Source organism: Pelodiscus sinensis, chromosome 1 (genome assembly GCF_049634645.1).
Source record: "Pelodiscus sinensis isolate JC-2024 chromosome 1, ASM4963464v1, whole genome shotgun sequence".
In the NCBI taxonomy this organism is placed as follows: Eukaryota; Metazoa; Chordata; order Testudines; family Trionychidae; genus Pelodiscus; species Pelodiscus sinensis.
The window spans coordinates 133,003,344-133,022,731 of NC_134711.1; the positions used below are offsets into that span (position 1 = coordinate 133,003,344).

General features: G+C 45.6%; 1 protein-coding gene across 2 annotated transcripts; it reads left to right on the top strand.

Moving 5' to 3' along the window:
* Window positions 1–802: 802 nt before the first annotated feature.
* On the top strand, window positions 803–17,856 carry LOC102450155 (C->U-editing enzyme APOBEC-1-like). 2 transcript variants are annotated; one of them, XM_006119932.4, is made up of 5 exons: window positions 803–860; window positions 6,095–6,122; window positions 6,408–6,808; window positions 7,793–7,911; window positions 17,249–17,856. In XM_006119932.4, exons 1-5 carry the CDS (start codon window positions 818–820, stop codon window positions 17,357–17,359), a joined length of 702 nt encoding a protein of 233 aa, XP_006119994.2. In that variant the 5' UTR covers window positions 803–817; the 3' UTR covers window positions 17,360–17,856. The 2 variants fall into 2 exon arrangements, with proteins under 2 accessions (XP_006119994.2, XP_014427439.2); XM_014571953.3 differs by lacking the exon at window positions 803–860 and adding an exon at window positions 2,867–2,955 and having other exon boundaries at window positions 17,249–17,855.
* The last annotated feature ends 1,532 nt before the right edge of the window (window positions 17,857–19,388 follow it).

The following is a 19,388-nucleotide window of genomic DNA, read 5'->3' on the forward strand; positions in this document are numbered from 1 at the left end:
GAGAACTCTCTCTTGCTCACCCCATGCTCCACATCCCCTGTGTCTTCCCCTATCTTTGTCTCCATGGATCTGCATCTCTTTCTTTGGACCCTGGATTCAGCCATGTGGCAGGAAGTCTAGTGAAGTTGATGTTGGTATCCAGATGTTAGGATCACGCAACTGATTTATTTGATCACAAAAAAGCAAAGTTGTGGGACCTTGGTTCTTCCTCTCTCTGTTTCTGCCACCAAACAATGGACCACTTTCTAATGATCTTTTCTAACAGGTCACTTGGCTGAAGGCACCATGTAGAGGTGAGAATGACAATTCTATGTTCCCAAACCTGACTAGTCTTATTGAGGGTTTCCAAAAGAAAGGGGGCTAGAGAATTTGCTTCCTCATCCACTTTGATTTCAAACCCTCTCTCTCCCCATCCCCCACCTGCCCCAGATTTAACTATTTAACAGATTTAACTCTGTTCTATTTTTCACGTTTCAAGGAGAAGATACAACCAAAGGTGTACCAAGGAGGTTTATGACCCAAGTGTGACTTATCTGTTCCATGAAATCCAGTGTGGCAATGGCACCAAGATATGAAGAAACTGGTGCTCAAACACCAGCACCCACATGCTGAAATCAACATCCTGGAAAGGAGCCTCCCAAGAAAGATCTCTCAATCCTTGCCTCACTGCCCCATCAACTGGTTCCTCTCCTGGAGCCTTGGCTCAGAATGCTCCGGGTTTGTGGGAGAGTTCCTGAAGACATACAGTGAACCTAGACATGTGTGTCACGTAGCTCTGTAGGCATGAAGACGGAAGCGCTCATCATGCCTTTGTGACATGGTGATGAATGGAATCACCCTTAGAGTCATGGTTTTCTCAGGTAAATGTTCATTTTATTTCCAAGGAGACTGGAAGAATGAAGCAGTTTGGGGGGCTGTACTATGGAGCCTTCCATGTCTGAATATTGGTTATAACGAGCAAAAGTCATTACAGAGATACAGAAACAAGCACTGCACTGGGCATTAAGGGTCTCCTGTGTCAGCCTAGATTCACTACCGTACTCTGAGTATCACAACACTTAACTTTTAGATGCCTGGAAAATCACAGGAACACATTATGATTCACAAAGCCTGGGTTAGGCATAGGCTCCCTATCCAAAGAAAGAGAGAGACAGACACTTTGGTCTGTGATTCCCAAAACCAGGATGTTATAGAGCTGTGGTCCCCAACGCGGTGCCCGCGGGCGCCATGGCTCCCGCTGGGGCATTTATGTATTCTTGCTGAGTGATCAGGGCTGGCCCTGCCCCGGGCCTGTGGCACATGCATGGTGCCACCCCCAGGCGTGTGGCGCATGGGAGGCCCCGCCCCCGGGTGCGTGGTACATGCGCGGCCCCTGCCCAGGGTGCGTGGCACATGCATGGTGCTGGCCCTGGGTGCATGTCATATGAGCGGCCCCACCCCCGGGTGCGCAGTGCATGGGCATCCCTGCCGCCGGGCGTGCGGCGCATGCACAGCCCCATCCCTGGGCACCTGGCAGCCCCAAAAGGTTGAGGACCACTGTTATAGAGAGACATGACTAAGCTAGCCAAAGGGCTACTTCAAGTCAGACAGCAACAAGTAAATGTATTTCCAATATACAGTCTAAGGGTACGAGTACACTGCGATGCTATTTTGGGATACTTTTGGTATCCCAAAAATAGTGTTTTCTGCATCTTGACAGCATTCCCGTTATTTTGAAATGTAATTGAAATAATGAGCATGTTATTCCAACATCCTGCTAAACCTCATTCCATGAGGATTAAGGGACTTATTGGAATAGTGCTCTATTTAGAAATAACGCTGTGTAAACAGCACCAAATTTTGAAATAGACAATTTTGAAATGAACTCAAAATAAGGTACACAATTTGCATAGCTCAAATCGCATAGCTTATTTTGAGCTAGTGCCACAGGGTAGATGCACCCTTAGGCTATTTCTACACAACAGCATTATTTCGGAATAACTGACATTATTCCAAAGTAATATAGTACACATCTACACACAAGCAGTTATTTTGACATAATGTTGAAATAATGTCAAGCTGGAGGACTGCTTACTCCGACTCCTGTAACCCTCATGTACGAGGAGTAAGGGAAGCCGGGGGTAGAGTGCTCTAACTCAAAATAACTGCTGTGTAAACAGCGTCAAAAGTCAAAATAAGCTATTTCGACTTAACCTACGCAATTAGTGTAGCTGAAGTTGCGTAACTTATTTTGAGTTTAGCCCTGCTGTGTAGACGTGCCCGTATAGTCCAGAGAAACAAGACATGGAGGGAACACGTCTTAGTAACTGGACATGACTCCCTCTGTTTTAGACACATGGATTTTTAATAACATGAAGATTTCAGAGAGTTTGTCCATGGTATCAGTGTTTGATAAGAATACTCCTGGAATCACTTGTATGAGCTTAAAACATGTTTTGCTCTAGAAAGAAAGGTTAAAAGAAGAAGCTCCTGTCTTAGCCCAGAAAAAGAATGTCTTAACATTCCTTAAGCAGGGGGAGACGTCCCCTTCCAGCTTTTCATTCCCATGTCATCCTGGGAGAAAGCAGAAATTTCTTAGGAATTTCTTTAATTAGCCTGGACACTTCATTTAGTAAAGCAAGCAACTGAAATATGAATAGAGAAACTATTTTCTCCAAGTCCCATGTAATATAAATAATTATAAGGGCTTCTTCAAATTTAGAAAACATGGAGCCAAGTTTGTAACAACCTAAAACAAGAATACATTAAATAGTTTTATTAAATACAATTTTGGATCATTGCTGAACTCCAGCTCACTCAGAGCGTAACCTTGCAGAGATGAATCACCAATCACTGACAAGGAAAAGTCGGTTTCTCTAATCTCTCTGGTTTCTTTTCTCAAGAATAGAAACTTAAAAGTGCAACAGTAACACAAGCTCTAGGGAGGGAAAGCCATGGCTGCCGGCTGGAATGGGGGTAAAGATACAGCAATAGTGCACATGCTCGTGTACTTTTGCAAGTATTTGCATATATCTCTGCATTTGTGTTTCTATGTCTATACAGTATATATGTGCATTAATGTGTGTTCGTGCTCATGAATTTAGTGGCATATGTGCATCTGTATGACTGTTGCACATCTTGTATATAAGATATGTATATTTGACTGGTTTGTTTAACTGCCTGAGAGTATATATAAACATATAGTTTTTTTTTAAATTAATAACCTGTCAGTAAAGATAGACACTATGGCTGTGTCTAGACTGGCCACTTTTTCCGAAAAACTTGCCAGCTGCCTACACTGGCCGCTTGAATTTCTGCAAAAGCACTGACGATCTCATGTAAGATTGTCAGTGTTTTTGCGGAAATACTATGCTGCTCCTGTTCGGGCAAAAGTCTTTTTCCGAAAAACTTTTGCGCAAAAAAGCCAGTGTAGACGGCAGAGATTTGTTTTCTGCAAAAAAGCCCTGATCACAAAAAAAAGTGCTTTTGCGGAAAAGCGTCCTGCCAATCTAGACGCGCTTTTCCGAAAATGCTTTTAATGGAAAACTTTTCCGTTAAAAGCATTTCCGGAAAATCATGCCAGTGTAGACGTAGCTTATCACTGACAGTAAAATGTTTTTCTTCAATCAGTACTGAACACGTATTTCTTACAAAAACGAAAAGTAAGAGAATATATCAGAGTGGAGGCAGTGTAGGTTACATATCATAGTAGATATAGAGACTGGTTTTATCAAAGTTAAATAATGGTTTTTCTTTCTAATTAGTACATTCCACTGTGCTCATATCTTCTAATATAGTTTTGATTTTTGTGTGTGTTTTGGTATGTATTTTTGTGTCTGTCTGTATGGGGATGCCTATATTTAAAATATGTGCAGCACTATAAGTTATATTGGTGCAAAAATCCACTCTTGTATCTGTTCCTTTGTGTACCTTATGGGCACGATCCAAAGTCCACTGAAGTCAAAAGGAATCTTTTCACAGTTTTAATGGACTTCAGATCAGGCCCTAGCTGAGCATGTTTTTGTGCATGGCTGTACAGGTTTTGAAATTTCTGCATGCCTTGGTGTGGGCTCTCAGATTTGAGTTGAAAATGTAAAGTGTCATGACAACAGTGCACAAAGACATCTTTCCTGATCCAGGAATTTTAGTGACATCAGGGTTTTTTCTTAAATCTTAACTCCTGATAATTAAGAGGAAATGAACATTTTAAATGTGCCCTACATTTTTAAATGTTTGTTTTCAATGTTACTGTGCCTTGTTTTGCTTTCCAGACTGTCAGTGCACATAACGAGGGACTCTTATTGTCTTCCTGAATAGAAGCAAATTAAATATATATCCTGAAAAAAATCTCAATTTTAAAAAATTAAATGCATAATGATTATTAATTCCATAGGAAAATACATATATTTAAAGTAAAAAGAAAGGAAATACCTGTTCATTAGATACAGCTTGGACTTACCTGGTCCGGTACCCTTGGGACCTGACTGGTTCCAAAGGAGGGATTTGTGGGATCAGAGGAGGTCCCCTGCCACCGGACCCCCAGCCTGCCATTGGCTGACTCCCCAGCCTCCAGCCGGTTGTGCTGTCAACCCTGGCTGGACCTCCTACCACAAGGCTCCTGACAGCACGGCCAGGCCCTACCCTGAGGTGGGACTCCCTCTGTGCTGGACCCCCACTGCCATGGGGTCCTAGCCACACCATTGAACTCCCCGCTACACTGCTCACAGCCATGCCACCATACTGCCCCCTGCTGTAGGACTCCCCATACTGCTGGCCTCCCCATTTCCCAGGGTTCCTGGTGCCGCTGCAAGACCTCGTTGCTCCTGGGCTCTCTGGTCTAGAAACAATCATGGTCTGTCCTATCAGACCGTGGAAGTTGCCGTACCAGAGTGTCCTGGTTCAGAGAGGTACAGTCTGTATGTGGAGGATCTTACCCTTGTATATGGGACTAGACAGCTGGGCTGTGTCTAGACTGGCCAGTTTTCCCACAAAATCAGCTGCTTTTCTGGAAAAACTTGCCAGCTGTCTACACTGGCCGCTTGAATTTCCACGAAAGCACTGACTTCCTACTGTAAGAAATCAGTGCTTTTTGCGGAAATACTATGCTGCTCCCATTTGGGCAAAAGTCCTTTTTGCGCAAAACTTTTGCGCAAAAGGGCAAGAGTAGACAGCTGAGATTTGTTTTCCGCAAAAAAGCCCTGATCGCGAAAATGGCGATCGGGGCTTTTTTGCGGAAAAGCGCGTCTAGATTGGCCATAGACTCTTTTCCGCAAAAAGTGCTTTTGCAGAAAAGTGTCCGTGCCAATCTAGACGCTCTTTTCCAAAAATGCTTTTAACGGAAAACTTTTCTGTTAAAAGAATTTCCGGAAAATCATGCCAGTCTAGAGACAGCCCTGGAGTCTGAGTGATTTTAATGAGCCATGCATGCATACTAGATATTATTTTTTATTTATTGGGCTGTTCAAGAACAAGTAATGGCCATTCTCCACACAGGCTATGTCAAGACTTGCATGATTTTCCGCAAATGCTTTTAACGGAAAAGTTTTCCGTTAAAAGCATTTTTGGAAAAGAGCGTCTAGATTGGCGTGGAGTTCGCGTTATAACGATGCACTTTTGCGGAAAAGCATCCGTGCCAATCTAGATGCGCTTTTCCGCAAAAAAGCCCCGATCGCCATTTTCAAATCTCTGCTGTCTACACTGGCCCTTTTGCTCAAAAGTTTTGTGCAAAAAGGACTTTTGCCCGAATGGGAGCAGCATAGTATTTCCGCAAAAAGCACTGATTTCTTACAGTAGGAAGTCAGTGCCTTTGCGGAAATTCAAGCGGCCAGTGTAGACAGCTGGCAAGTTTTTTGGAAAAGCGACTGATTTTCCGGAAAAACTGGCCAGTCTAGACACAGCCACAGGGTTAAATTAATGGCCTTTTTTGGAGCCAGGATGAACATTTCTCACCCCCATGTGCTGGGGTTGGAGTTTCTTTCATGAGCAGTATTGAACAGGACTTAACCATTGAGAATGCACAATAGTCAGCTGTGTGGTCTTGGAGAGGAGACCTTGGGGGACCTCAATTTGTCTGTCTTCCTCTGTGTAGTAGGTGACGCTGTTCTTTTTCCCACAGATCATGTGTCCAGAGGCATCACACAGGGGTGAGAATGGAAGCACCGTATCCACATGCACTACAAGATTTACAGACTAAGTGGGAGCTGGGAAGATTCAGAACTTGTTCCCTGCTCATTACTGGGATACAGCGCTCCCTCTTCCCTGCCTCTCTCTCTTTCTCCCCCCCTCACCCCATTATTTCCCCTTAATCTCCTGTGTTCCCCTTTCCATCTACCTGTCATTCCTCTTCATAGCTCTCATTGAGAACTGGCCGTGACTGGCGAGCTCTCTAAGATAAAGCTTTGGTCAGTGACTACTCTTTCATGTTTCAGAGGGAAGATAGATCAGAAGACATTTATGGAGAATTGTGACCCAAGTCTTCTTCACAGCGAAACTTACTTGTTCTACGAAATCAAGTGGAGCAGCAGCAAAAGATCCTATCAGAGATGTTGCCATAACACCCACATCGAGCATGCTGAAATCTACTTCCTGAAAGATGTCTTTAATAGGCAAAGAAATGATCCATCTGACCACTGCTCTCTCACCTGGTACATGACCTGGAGTCCCTGTGGGGAATGCTGCAAGGCAATCAGGAATTTCCTGAAGGAACAGCCTAATGTCAATCTGGTCATTTATGTAGCACGGATCTACTGCCATGAAGAAGAAAACAATCGCCAGGGTCTACGGAGCCTGGTGAACATTGGAGTGACCATCCGAATCATGGACCTCCCAGGTAATGACTCATGGAGTTTGGGGGACAGGATGGGATAGAGATGGAACATGGGGCATTTTTCCTCTAGGTCTCTGCTTCCAATTCAGCCCTGGTCACAGATGGCTCCACTGAGCCTGTAGATAGTTATGGAGTCTTTTCTCTTCTAGGTCTGTAGTTCCAATCAGGTCCCAAGTTTTGGCCAATATTACAGTGGGACTCTGGGCTTATCCCCTTAGCTCTCAGGTATCCCCAGAGTGTTAGGGGCCCAAAGCCAGTGGCTGACAGCCAGTTTTTGGCCTATGTGAAATATGCTGGGGTTTGCGGTCCAGTTGCTAGCAGTACAGTTAAAATCACTAAACTCTGCATCCCTGATGGCACTTGCTGATTCCTTGTCTCAGCAGAGAGGCTGGGGTGCAAACGTGCCAGGAAGAGACAAGCCCCTTTGACTGCCAGAGGCGGTGGAAATCAGAGTGGGCCACTGACGAGCCATGTGCGTGGGTAGGGCTGGCCCGGCTCTGCCACTGTCTCTATTGGCCCATTCAGGGCGTAAGCAGGGAAGAGCAGCGGCTTCCGGCGCAGCCCACCTGCCATCTTGCAGCTCCATTGGAGAACAAAGCCTTGTAGTTAAAGGTCGGGGCAGCCTTTGCAGTTTTGGTTGATCTGACCCGAGAGTAAATCAGCTCAGCCAGTGCTGCTTCTGCCCATCCTGAAGAAACAGACGATATTTTAGTCTCTGCTGCAAACAGAGTGGGCTTATCCCAGCTAAATGAGATTTTGCAGGGCTGGTGTAATGAGGCCTTCCCTGGACAGAAAGGAGGAACAGGCCAAGAGATCATGAGGCCCAAACCTGTCGTGTCCTGAGCTGGCCCTGCCCAAGGGAGACCCAGAGGAATCGTTGCGCGTGGCTCACATTGGTCTTGCTCCCCTGAGACTGACTGAGCCGCGAGGACACTGAGTGCACTGACGTTTCCCTCCGCACGTGTCTGAATGGTTCCATTTCCCCAGTTTATAGCTACTGCTGGAGAACCTTTGTCTGTGATGAGGACAAGGATGAAGATTATTGGCCCAGGCACTTTGCTCCCTGGATTATGCTGTATTCCCTCGAGCTCCAGTCCATCCTTCAGGTCAGTAGAACTTCCGGGAGGGGACATTTGCATGAAGAAATGATCCACAGTCACATGCAGAACTGGAGTCAGATTAAGATTTACTGGGGCCTTGGGCACAAAGACGATGTGGGCCCCACCTTTGCCTCAGGGCCCCAGTTCCCTGCTCCTCCCCTTCCCTGAACTCCTTCCCCTCTGACCTGGCCAGAAACTGGGCCTTGGTCTGACCTGCCCATGGAGCCCAAACTGCTCTAGGGAGCCCCAGACCTCCCCTTGCCCTGGGTGTTGTATCCTGTGTGGGCAGGGACACTGGCTGGGGGCTGTTTTTGTTCACTGTGACCCACCACCAGTACTCTCCACAGCTTCCCAGGCTCCCCGGAGGGTTCTCACCACAACCTAGGCCAGTGGTCCCCAACACGGTGCCCACGGGGGCATTCATGTGCACCCGCCAAGTGCTCGGGGCTGCATGCATGGTGCCAGAGCCGGCCCGGGCGCATGGCTCACAGTGAGTGCCGGCCCCGGGAGCGCCGTAAATTGGCCGCCCGTTCTCAGTGTCTACGGGGGTGAATGGGTTGGCTGCTTGGGGGAAGCAAAGGTTCTTCGCATCACGTGTCAGAAGTATCAGAGGTGTGGAAGAAAACATTGTCCTCACTCTGAATTTGTAAGCAACAAGTAGCCAGACGCAGTTTTATTATGAGCTGCAGCAAGGGAAAAACTGGTTCAGACAGTTCCCCCCCTTCCAAGGCAGATCTTCGAATACAAGCAATTATGAAGCAGTTTATATACTGTCTATTAGATATAATAACAATAACAATTAGTCTCCTTCCCATTATAAGCACCAATGGCTAACAGTTATTTAGTTCCACCCAGATGCTCCTTATCTCAAGGTCCCTACCAGAGTCGGCATTCTATCCTTATCTCCGTATAGAAGCGAGAGGCAAAGCCAGCGTCTAATTACAGATCTCGCGTTGTCAGACCACAGACTTAGCCTGACTCTTGCTCTCTTGTTAACAAGACCAAGATGGCTGCACACAAATTCCCTTGTTCCCTTTTCCTGCCTCCACACTCCCCCCTTTTGTGCTTACAGCACAACTACCTTTCTAAACCTTTATTTTCATTAAACATTACATAATTAGTACAAACATAAAAGCTATTTTTATTACTACATCTTTTACAACAACAATAAATATGAAACCTTTAATAAGCAAAAGCAATATAATCATTAATATCCCCAATATAATTCTATGATGGGGCTGTTCTATAATTTTAGTAACATAACACAACATATCATAATTAGTAACCAAATTAGGGAGGGCCGGTACATGCTGATGGTACCCGTCCATAAGCACAGAGTCCAGATCAAAGGGAGAAACCCAAACCACTCCCACAAGTTTCTCCTTGGCAATATACAATACTTCGCTTCTTTCACCAAGGTCAGTTCTTAATGTCCTTTTGTAGTCAGAAATCTTTGGGCTTTGGCGGTGTCAGAGGAGCAGACTTTTCCTCTTTTTTTTTCTTGAAACAGTCGTGGTTCAGCATCATGCAGGGGAGAGGTTACCAGCACATCACCCTGTAATATTTTGGTTCTTCTGGTGTCCAGCAGGTGGGAAAGCAGGACCAGAAGAGAGAGGCTTATCAGCAGTCGGGGTAGGATCATTTCAAGATGGAGGGATCTTTTTGCAGTGAGAAGCATTGGCCAACAGTCAGTTCTTGGCACATCACAGCGGTGTTGGTGGTTAGCAAAACTTGGTAAAGGTCTTTCTAGAGCGGTCTTTCGCTGATGGACATAAGAGTCTCTATCCTCTGAGCTAAAAGCCAGCTAGCTCCTTTGGAACCAAGGTTATTTCCTAGGTTGCTTGGTTGTTTGATACCGGCCTTATCAAAGTGAGACCCTTTGGAATGTGGTTGCCAGGGGAGCCAGGGTCACAGTACCTGCTGTAGCGTATGCTTCTCAGGCTGACCTAATGATTTGAGTTTGTCAGTTCTCAGCAAGATACCATGGCCTGCCTCAGTTTACTCCTATAGTTCCTTTCTCTTGACTTTGGGGTTCTCCTTAACCCACCAGGTTAAATACAATAATTTAAGGGGTTTTAATTTACTCTGGAAGTGCCAGTCCAGCACCAGCATTATTATAAATGTTATAATCGAAACTCCCCACATAATTTGGCAAACACTATTCAAATCCATCCCCAAGATATTTTGTTGCCTTACTGGCACTGCCCATGATTATAGGTTTGACCTCTATTGCCTGGTTGAGTGCTGCAGAGGTAGGTGTTTGGCATGATCCACAGTGTTTCCCTATCTGTGTGTACCTCAGATGGCCAGCCCCGATATATCTTTGGGCATTGGCCACCAACTCCTCGATGTTTGCCTGCAGGGCCAGTAAACCCTCCTCTAGGTACTTACTTCCGCCGTGCCACTCAGCATCTCATGTGAGGTTATCTCCACTGCCGAAGTGCAATAGACGGTCAGGATCAGCTGGCGAGGGGCTGTTATGCACACAGACGGATATGTAGAGGGGCAGGATGGAGTGATCTGTCTGGGTAGTCCAACACTAGTAGGTACCATTCATTTGGACCAGCTCGATGTTTTTGTTTCTCTGAGACAACCACATCAAACCTAGGCAGATTTGTCATGATATTAAATAGGCAGGTACATAAAATTTCCTTATCAAAGTGGGTGCAACAATCCCTGGGTATAGGGAGGCTCCCACACCTTCAGAATAAGCAATGCCCTCAACTCTATCTATATGCTCCTGCTTTGGTACAGGCAGGGAGGTTACCATTCTGATCTGATCTGAGTGAGGAATCCCCAGAGGGGCCAAAAAGAAAATGGTTATACTATGGCCTGTCCAGGTGGGCCTTTGGGTCCTCATGGATTTTCTACTTCCCCACTCCCATGGGTAGGCATGGAGGAGATGGAGATTCACCACCATAAGGGCTGGGTGGTCAAAGCTATCCTATTCTTCAATACTGGGCTTCTAATTTCTTTAATTTAGTTCCATTAATTAACAATCCAATTAGTCTCTGGTCCAAATATCTGGTTAGGTCTAGTGAAGTGGACAGATCCTTCATACTATTCAGGATCAATCGGTTAGCTTGGCTGGTGTCTAGGCCTCCACGGGCACTGGATATTACTGCATCTACCAGCCTGGATTCTATACAATTTCTGAGCTATGACATAAGTGTTGCTGACAGAGTTTCCAGGCCCAAACCAATCTGCGATGGTATCTGCTAAGCACCATCGTTGCCTAATCAGGCACTTGCCAATTTGATTAGCCAGTCTAGCACACAGCTGATCTATACCAGTGTGGAACATCACCAAGGTAAGGACCAGTGACAGTTGTCCTGGTTCTGGGACAGGGATCTGTTCAGGGCATGATTCACAATTGGGAGGCTCTATTTTGTCCTTAAGGTCCTTGTTGATGATATCCAAATGAGGGCAAGTTTAACAAATGACAACCATGATTCAGAGGTTACCTTTGACTGGGCTTTAAGTGGTAAGCCCCAGTGGGAGTCAGTAGGGCCAACTTCAGTGGCCTGATGTTAGTGTTTAGCTTCTTTCCCACAATATTCCATACAAACTTTAACTCAGAGGACTGTGTATTCTTTGTCCTCGTAGTGTTCATGTTGTTACAATAAATAAAATAATTATGTGTGAATGAGGGGCGGCCCAAGGCTGTGTATTCCCCATTGCTATTAGTGTGTATTTGTTCTATGTATGTGACTTGAAGGAGGTTACATTGACTAGAGTCACTGTTTCTCTTATAGGACCAAGCATGGTTCACAGATGTTTAATTGATAACCCATGCAATTCCATAATTCTTGAGGCCTTTTAAGGCATCAGGCACCAATGAGTAGCAGGGCAAGTAGCTGTTATTGCAATGGTGAGGTTACTAGTTTCCTCATTGTTGTGGGCATCTTTACTTAAATATGCTGATGTCCCACTTGCCCGTGTTGTTTCTTATAGATTTCTTATTATCTCTGGCCAAACCACTTTTATGGTTGGTGTGCAAATTTGCAGAAGCTAAATATTTCATTTGTGTAGCCATTAAAGCAAAACCAATCCGGTGGGGGAGAAGGTGGTACCCCACTCCCAGTCCTTCTGTTCACGTGATGCACTTCTTGCTTCCTTCCAGTTCCTTTTTTGTTCACCTTTGGAGACATTGTTGACATTCTCCTAGCCTAAACAATTACCAAACTATTATCCTTTCACTGAATTTTAAAGTTGCCAATTGACTAAGTTTAGAGTTGCCAATTCATTGGGCCCAATTATTAATTTTATTGGTTTGAATTAATGCTTCTGCTTTACTCAAATTATCCTTTCATTAAAACAATATCCCACACACAACAATATTTGCAATACGTATTACTATTAAGACACACAAGACAAACTTGGACAGAACACAAACTTATGTCATGACACAGAACCATGTTTTTTTGTTGTTGTTGTTGTTGTTTGTTGTTTTTCTTCAGCTGGCACCAGCGCTTTCTGATGATCTGAAAGACAAGAAAACATTTCTACCCCCGTCGGGGTGGCCCATTATAACTTAAAATACTGCCTACGATCTGTTAGGGGAACCGGTTACAGCTAGTTCCTAACCACTTCCATGGGCGAGTGAGCTGCAACTTTCCGAGAACAAGGGTGCTTCATCGGTACTCGTGACCTTCCACTCCCTTGAATTACCTCAGAGTTGCTAGCCCTCCCCAACAGTGGCATGCCTCAGTTTCCCTCTTGTACCACAGATCAGGCTTAATGTGTGAAGCTATAATGCTTTTCCTTAGCACAAGGTATTGGTTGGCCAGTTACTGTTCCAGCAAGCCAAAAGCTTTTCTTTTCCTGAAAAGAATCATATGTACAATGTTACAGGCTTACTTATGAGGGACAGTTGGTTTCACACCTCTTCAGAACAGACAGACAGTCTGAACCCACTCACAACCTTGGATCTGAGAGCAAGCCAAAAGTGTTATCAACTCAACCTTGAACAGAGACACAGTGAAGTTTCAGAGTTTGAATTCTTAAAACAATAACTTGTTTTCTTAGAGAGCAAATTTAACCTTTAAGGGTGCAGATTTTACAAATTTACAATGTATAGATTTATTCTTTTATACAGTTAACCACTTAAGTGTCTGTAGCCAAATAGTTAAATTTGATTATTTCTTTGCCTAGATGGTTTGCACACTGCTTAAGAAAGAGACTGCAAAGAAACGAGGTGTCGTTTTTAAAACAGGTTTCCCTTCACATATTACAACAATCGCTTAATTCCTTCCACTATGCCTATAGGGCTCCAAACCTTTTGCCTTCCCCTTTTACATGCTTTTTCCTTCTTATGGTCCATCCTGATTCCTGCTAAATGGCTTTTCCCAATGACACAAGTTTATCCAGTATTAATTTGGTAAGGAGAGTGAGCTTTTCCATTAGCCCCCACACCTCCTAATTCTTTTCAATAGGTAAATCCAAATGTGTATTGCAGACAGCTATTACTAATTTTAAACTTCTCAGTATAGGGTTTCCATAACATCCATGCTGCAGCAGTTGATCTATGCTGCTGACTCTGGGGTGGATCACTCGACCATGTTCTGTAAGGAGATTTATGTTGCAAAATGTGTCTCCTTGTTAGGGCAGATTTAGCTTCTAGTGATTACATCTTCAAATTCAATTTCTACCAGTTGACTTTTAGGGTGGCTTTTAGGTTGCCTCCTCCCACTCCCTCAAGCCAATTATAACGGCGTGTGAGGGAAAGGTTTTAACTGTTTGTTATTTTTTTTCTGGATGGCCCCCTCTCATGCATTATAAAACATCCTTGGGTTGCCTGCGATTCCAGCCAGAGAGCCTGTAGTTATCTATTTGCTAACAAGGGCTTGAGAATCTCCTGAAGTTGCTTGGCAGCCTGTGACGGGGTGGACAGGCCCGGCACTGACGGACACGGGGTAGCCCAGGCCCAGCTGACTGAGAAGGCCCCGCCCCTCCGACCCTGCTGGGCATGCTCCCAGCAGAGGCCGGGTATAAAAACAGAGGGAGCTCTGCAGTCAGAGAGACTGCAGGGTGAGGGGGTGGACCAGGCTGGGATGGTGTTTCTGCAGCTGCTGAGACCGGAGTCGCTGACCCTGGCACAGAGAAAGCAGCCACTGACCCAGGGCAGCAGGAGCGCGCCCACAACCCCGGCAGGTACGGCCTCAGAGGCGAATGGGCCCCAGGGGAACCGGGGCGCGGTAGGAAGCAGCCCAGGGCAAAAGATACAAAGTTTGGCTCGGCCTGTATTGGCTGGATTCCCCGCCAAGCCGGCAGGAGCCATAGGCCCTGCCTAAAGGGCCCTGGGCTGGGACCTGGTGGAGAGGGAGGGCCCTGGTCCCCCCACCACCCATTCCCCCTGCCTGGGATAATCAAACCCTGGGCCTGGAGAGGCTTCTCCAAGCGGCTAGGCCTCTAGTACTGTATATGTCCTGAGAGAGGGGCCGAGACACGGGCCAGGAGAAGGGGGCCGCAACCCCCATCATGGCAGGACCAAACACTGTCTAGACCATCCCTGATAGACATTTATCTAACCTACTCTTATATATCTCCAGAGATGGGGATTCCACAACCTCCCTGGGCAATCTATTCCAGTGTTTGACCACCCTGACAGTTAGGAACTTTTTCCTAATTTCCAACCTAAACCTCCCTTGCTGCAGTTTAAGCCCATTGCTTCTTGTTCTATCCTCAGAGGCCAAGATGAACAAGCGTACTTTCTATACCAATATCTAAATCGTTGATGAAGATATTGAAGAGAGCCGGTCCCAAAACAGACCCCTGCGGAACTCCACTTGTTATGCATTTCCTGCAGGATTGTGAACCATTAATAACTACTCTCTGAATATGATTATCCAGCCAGTTATGCACCCACCTTATAGTAGCCCCATCTAAGTTGTATTTGCCTAGTTTATTGATAAGAATATCATGCGAAACCATATCAAACGCCTTACTAAAGTCTAGGTATACCACATCCACCGCTTCTCCCTTATCCACAAGACTTGTTATCCTATTAAAGAAAGCTATCAGATTAGTTTGACATAATTTGTTCTTTACAAATCCATGCTGGCTGTTCCCTATCACCTTGCCACATTCCATACCTTGCACACATTTTGTGGGAAAAGACGCAGTTTGTCTTGCATCTGACGAAGTGGGTCTTTGCCCATGAAAGCTTATGCTCCAATAAATCTTAGTCTATAAGGTGCCACAGGACATCTCGTTGTTTGTCAGAAGTACTTTGTCTCCCTTAAAGGAACAGGGTAACAGAGGTTTTCCTCGGCCGAAGAACAAAACAGGGCCTAGAGCATGGCTAGACAAGTTACACAGAGGGAAACACCATTGTTCTTCTCTTCCCTTAGATCCTGTCCTCCATCTAGAAACCTGTCTCCCTGGCTCTCCCTTACAGACACAGCTGCCAATCCATGCAGCTCATCCTTCTCTCAGAGCCCATCTCCACTAGGAAAACGGTTGCTAGGCCTCCTATCTCCCAACCAGATTGGGGTTAATCCCTTTCTTTGCTAGCAGCTAGATGGGGGTTATGTAACCTCCCAATATTGGGACCACTGAATGTTTCATTGAACTCCCCTGAAATCTGCCCCCTTTCCAAATCACCAGTATTGCAGTTCAGGGCATGAAAGGGAGATCCAGCCAATACAGATATTTCAGTCCCATGAGAAATTCCAAGATGTGTTTTCATGCTGCACTGAAACAAACCCGAGACCTTTTCAGTTATTGTGTGAAAATCATCAGGAGGTAGAAGAAAGGGAGCACAAGCACCCCCCCAAGAGTAGCATAGGGTACTCTCACATTCCTCTGGACAACACAGGCTGTGTCTGCACTGCAAGAGATGCAGTGGCACAGAGGCAGCACTGCAGATATGTTGCCGTAGCATTGTAGTGTAGGCACTACAGTGCCCTCAAGAGTTAGTGTCTATGAGAGAGGTTATGTCAACAGGAGAATTGTTCAGTCCACCATAGTGCATCTACAGTGAGAGGTTGCCCTAAGTATGTCATGCATGGTATTATAGTTTTAAGTATAGTCTAGGCCAGGGGTGGGCAAGAGGCAGGTAGCGGGATGATTCCAGTTCTCCAAGTCACTGGATCTGACCCACAGCCACCTCGCCAGCACCCTCACTACAGGGCAGCTCACTCTGTTTTAAACAGCTCACTTCTGATTGCTCTGCATGCTGAGGAGAGATGGGAGAATTTGTGCACTATCCCTGCCCCCAGCAGCCAATTTCCAGCCAATAGGAGCTGAGAAATTTTGCTGGTGGCAGGATCAGAGTGAAGCCTCTTTCTTCCCCCATCCCAGTGCTGGTGCATAGCCACATGGAGCAGTCCACCCAGCAGACAGGCATGGAGCTTGTCTTAGGTTCCTGCTGGGCTGCTGGCTGGGAGCCGACTAGGTAAGAGTCTCCCAGCCACAGCCTGCCTCTGACACCCCCCATTTCCTCCCTCCACCCCGAACTACCTGCCCCAGGTCACCAGACCCTCCTGCCTTAGGTCACCACCCAAACCCTCTGTATCCCCCTCTCCCCATCTCCTCGAGGTCACAACTCTCTCCCAGACCCTGCACCCTCTCCTGTCCCCCTCCCCAAGGCCAGAATCCTCTCCTGCACCCATAACTCCTCCTGGACCCTGCAGCCCAAACCCCTGCCCCAGATTATAACCCCCCTTCACCCAAACTACCTCTCAAACCCCTCATTCCCTCCTGCAGCCCAGTCCTCTGTCCCAAGCTCCCTTCTGCACCCAACCCATTGTCATCGACTCCACGCCCCCGCCATAGAAGTGTGGCTCATGGCCACTTTCCAAAATCTTGGAGTGTCCCCTCCCCAATTAAAAATTATTGCCCATTCCTGGTCTAGGCCCTAGGTGCAAGTCCCTGATGTGAATGTGACATAGCAGGGACTTGAACTTGAGTCTTTTATATTTCAGGGGAATGTCCCATCCAGACTATTGGAGGGTAGGGTCTCTCTCTTTCCCTCTCCCTCTCTTTTTTTTCCCCAAAAGGCAGAAATCAGAGATTTTTCCCAACAAAACCTTCTTTACAACTGACATGTTTTCACAAAACATTTTGGATTTGTGAAATCAGCATTTTTTTATGAAAAAGCATTGAGTTGGATTATTCCCAACCAGATCTAATGATGAATCCCTGTGTCCATTAAATATGCCTGGGTACCTCTTTGTAATTTGCCTTGATTCTGAATGAGATTTGAAATTATTAATAGATGGTTGCAGTTTCAGTGAGTTCTTGCCATGTCCATTAAATCCCAGAGTGAGTCTAGAGTGCAAATGTTCAGCTGCCAACAACCAGAAAAGAAATTAACATCAGCTCTTGCTTTTCTCACCAGAACATGCCCTCTTGCTTAGAGATTTCACATGGTGAGAACCAGACTCCAATTTTCAGCCTATGTGTAGAAGACGATCAACAGAAAAGAGCACTCACAGCAGCCTATCCCTGATAGCCACCAGCATCCTGATCCACACAGCCAACCAGCATCCAGAAGCCAGGAGTGTATTGGACCAGATGGTCATGGGGGAGGGATGTTGATAGAACACTGCTTTGATTTAGTTACTCATAGCCATTTCCTTCCCATTGCTTCAGGTGGTAGCCTTTTGAAAGTGAATCATGTTTAAATGTGTAATTTTGTTCAGTGACTGGTCATGTTAACCCCTGTGACCCAGTGTACCAGTTTATTCCCTCACACATCACACATGAATATTTTACTGATTCTGCAGCCAGTGCTGATTCACCAAATTGACCTAGTCCTATACAGTTTGCTTTGTGCATTCAGTTTTTTAAGGAACAAATTCATTTACATATATAGTGACTGTTGAGAAGATTTATTCTCTGGGATTGTTTCTCTGAACTATTTCTCTCTTGGTAGATTTCCAAGTTTTACTTTCTATGTCACTTATGAACATAACATTTTAATAAAATATCTATAATGTAAGGAAGCCCTGTCTTTATGTGTTTGTCCATTTTCAATATGCAATTCATGTGGTACTGCTGAATATACCCTAGTCAGTGCTAACATAGGAATGATTCAATGTAAGCCATTACAAACAGTTGTAAGAATTCATGGAGTGGGGGAGAGGAAAAAACATTCCAAACATTAGCTTTTTTGAGCCCATGTTTCTGTAGGGCCTCACTTGGCCTCATTCTCATGCCTTTCTCTGTGAGAGCTTAGAAGTGGGTCTCATCCCACACACCTCAGATATATGTAGACTTGAACGTGCATTTATACCGAGAAAATACAGTGCTGGGCAAGAAGAGCCAATCCTTGCACAGCATCTTCCCAGCTGTTATAGCCCTAGACTCTCCCAACAGACAGATGCTGAGGTTAGGGAGCTCCCTATTATTCCACTCCTGCCCTCATCCAGCAGAAGATGAGTGGAGAAAAGAGCAACTCCATTTTCAGCACTTGCAGCTGGAGTGCTATAGGGCCCAGCATTTTACATGAATGGAGATTGCCTCTCTCCTAGAACTGGAAGGGACCGAGAGGTCATTGAAGTGATTTTCCAAGGAACACAAACTGGAAAACAAAGTACAAGTTCCAAGTGAAACTTTTCCTTTCTCTATGTGTGTGCACACCTCTCCTCATCTCATTAATCCCAACAATGTCTATCTCTGTCACTTTGTCGCTCACATGCACACAAACACCTTCAAAACTTCTGCACCCTTTTTAATACTGTTGACTGATGAGCCAAGCAGCCTACCAAGTTTCCATACACAGGCTAGCGACCAGCACTGCCTTCCCACACCCATTTAGTCCTTGTCCTTCAGGAGTTTCCATGAGTTTACCATGCGGGGAAAGAGCTGCTCAGATGATGTCACTCCCTACCTTCTATAACTCTTTCATATGGTAGGAACCCTTTGTTCCCAGTGCAAACTGTGGAAAAATACAGGGAGCAAAATAGAGTTCAGTGTCCCATTGCCTGGTCACATGTCCTTGCTGCGTCACAGTGGCCATTACTCATGAGCTGGCTAAGCTCTTCCATGTTCCACTGTCATTGCTGACGGGCCATCAGCACTGTCTAGCTTCTTCATTGTCATAATAAAAGGCTAGTTGTCATGTCACCCAGAGAAAGCACATTTAAAATACAGATTCATAGACAATATCAATCACTTCAGGTACAAACATGATACAGGCACACAAATAGGATAATCATGGCCAACAAATCACAACTTTTCTATAGACATCTTGCAAGACATATCTTATACAAGATGCAGCATAATTATGTCCTCATCATATAATTTTGAAGTATATGGGGTGCAGCATCACCCAGGCTGTGTCTAGACTACGTGCCTCTGTCGTCAGAGGCATGTAGATTAGACACATAGGCAAAGTCAAATGAAGCTGCGATTTAAATGATCGCGGCTTCCTTTAAATTTACATGGCTGCCGTGCTGAGCCGACAAACAGCTGATCAGCTGTTTGTCTGCTCAGCGCGCTAGTCTGGACGCTCCCCTGACGACATCAAAGCCCTT

Bases quoted from the DNA above. Each gene is read 5' to 3' on its own strand.
- LOC102450155 (XM_006119932.4), top strand. From the start codon at position 818: ATGGTGATGAATGGAATCACCCTTAGAGTCATGGTTTTCTCAG. The intron at 6,809-7,792 runs GTAATGACTCAT...CCATTTCCCCAG, and splicing joins CCGAATCATGGACCTCCCAG to TTTATAGCTACTGCTGGAGA. The intron at 7,912-17,248 runs GTCAGTAGAACT...TTTTCTCACCAG, and splicing joins AGCTCCAGTCCATCCTTCAG to AACATGCCCTCTTGCTTAGA.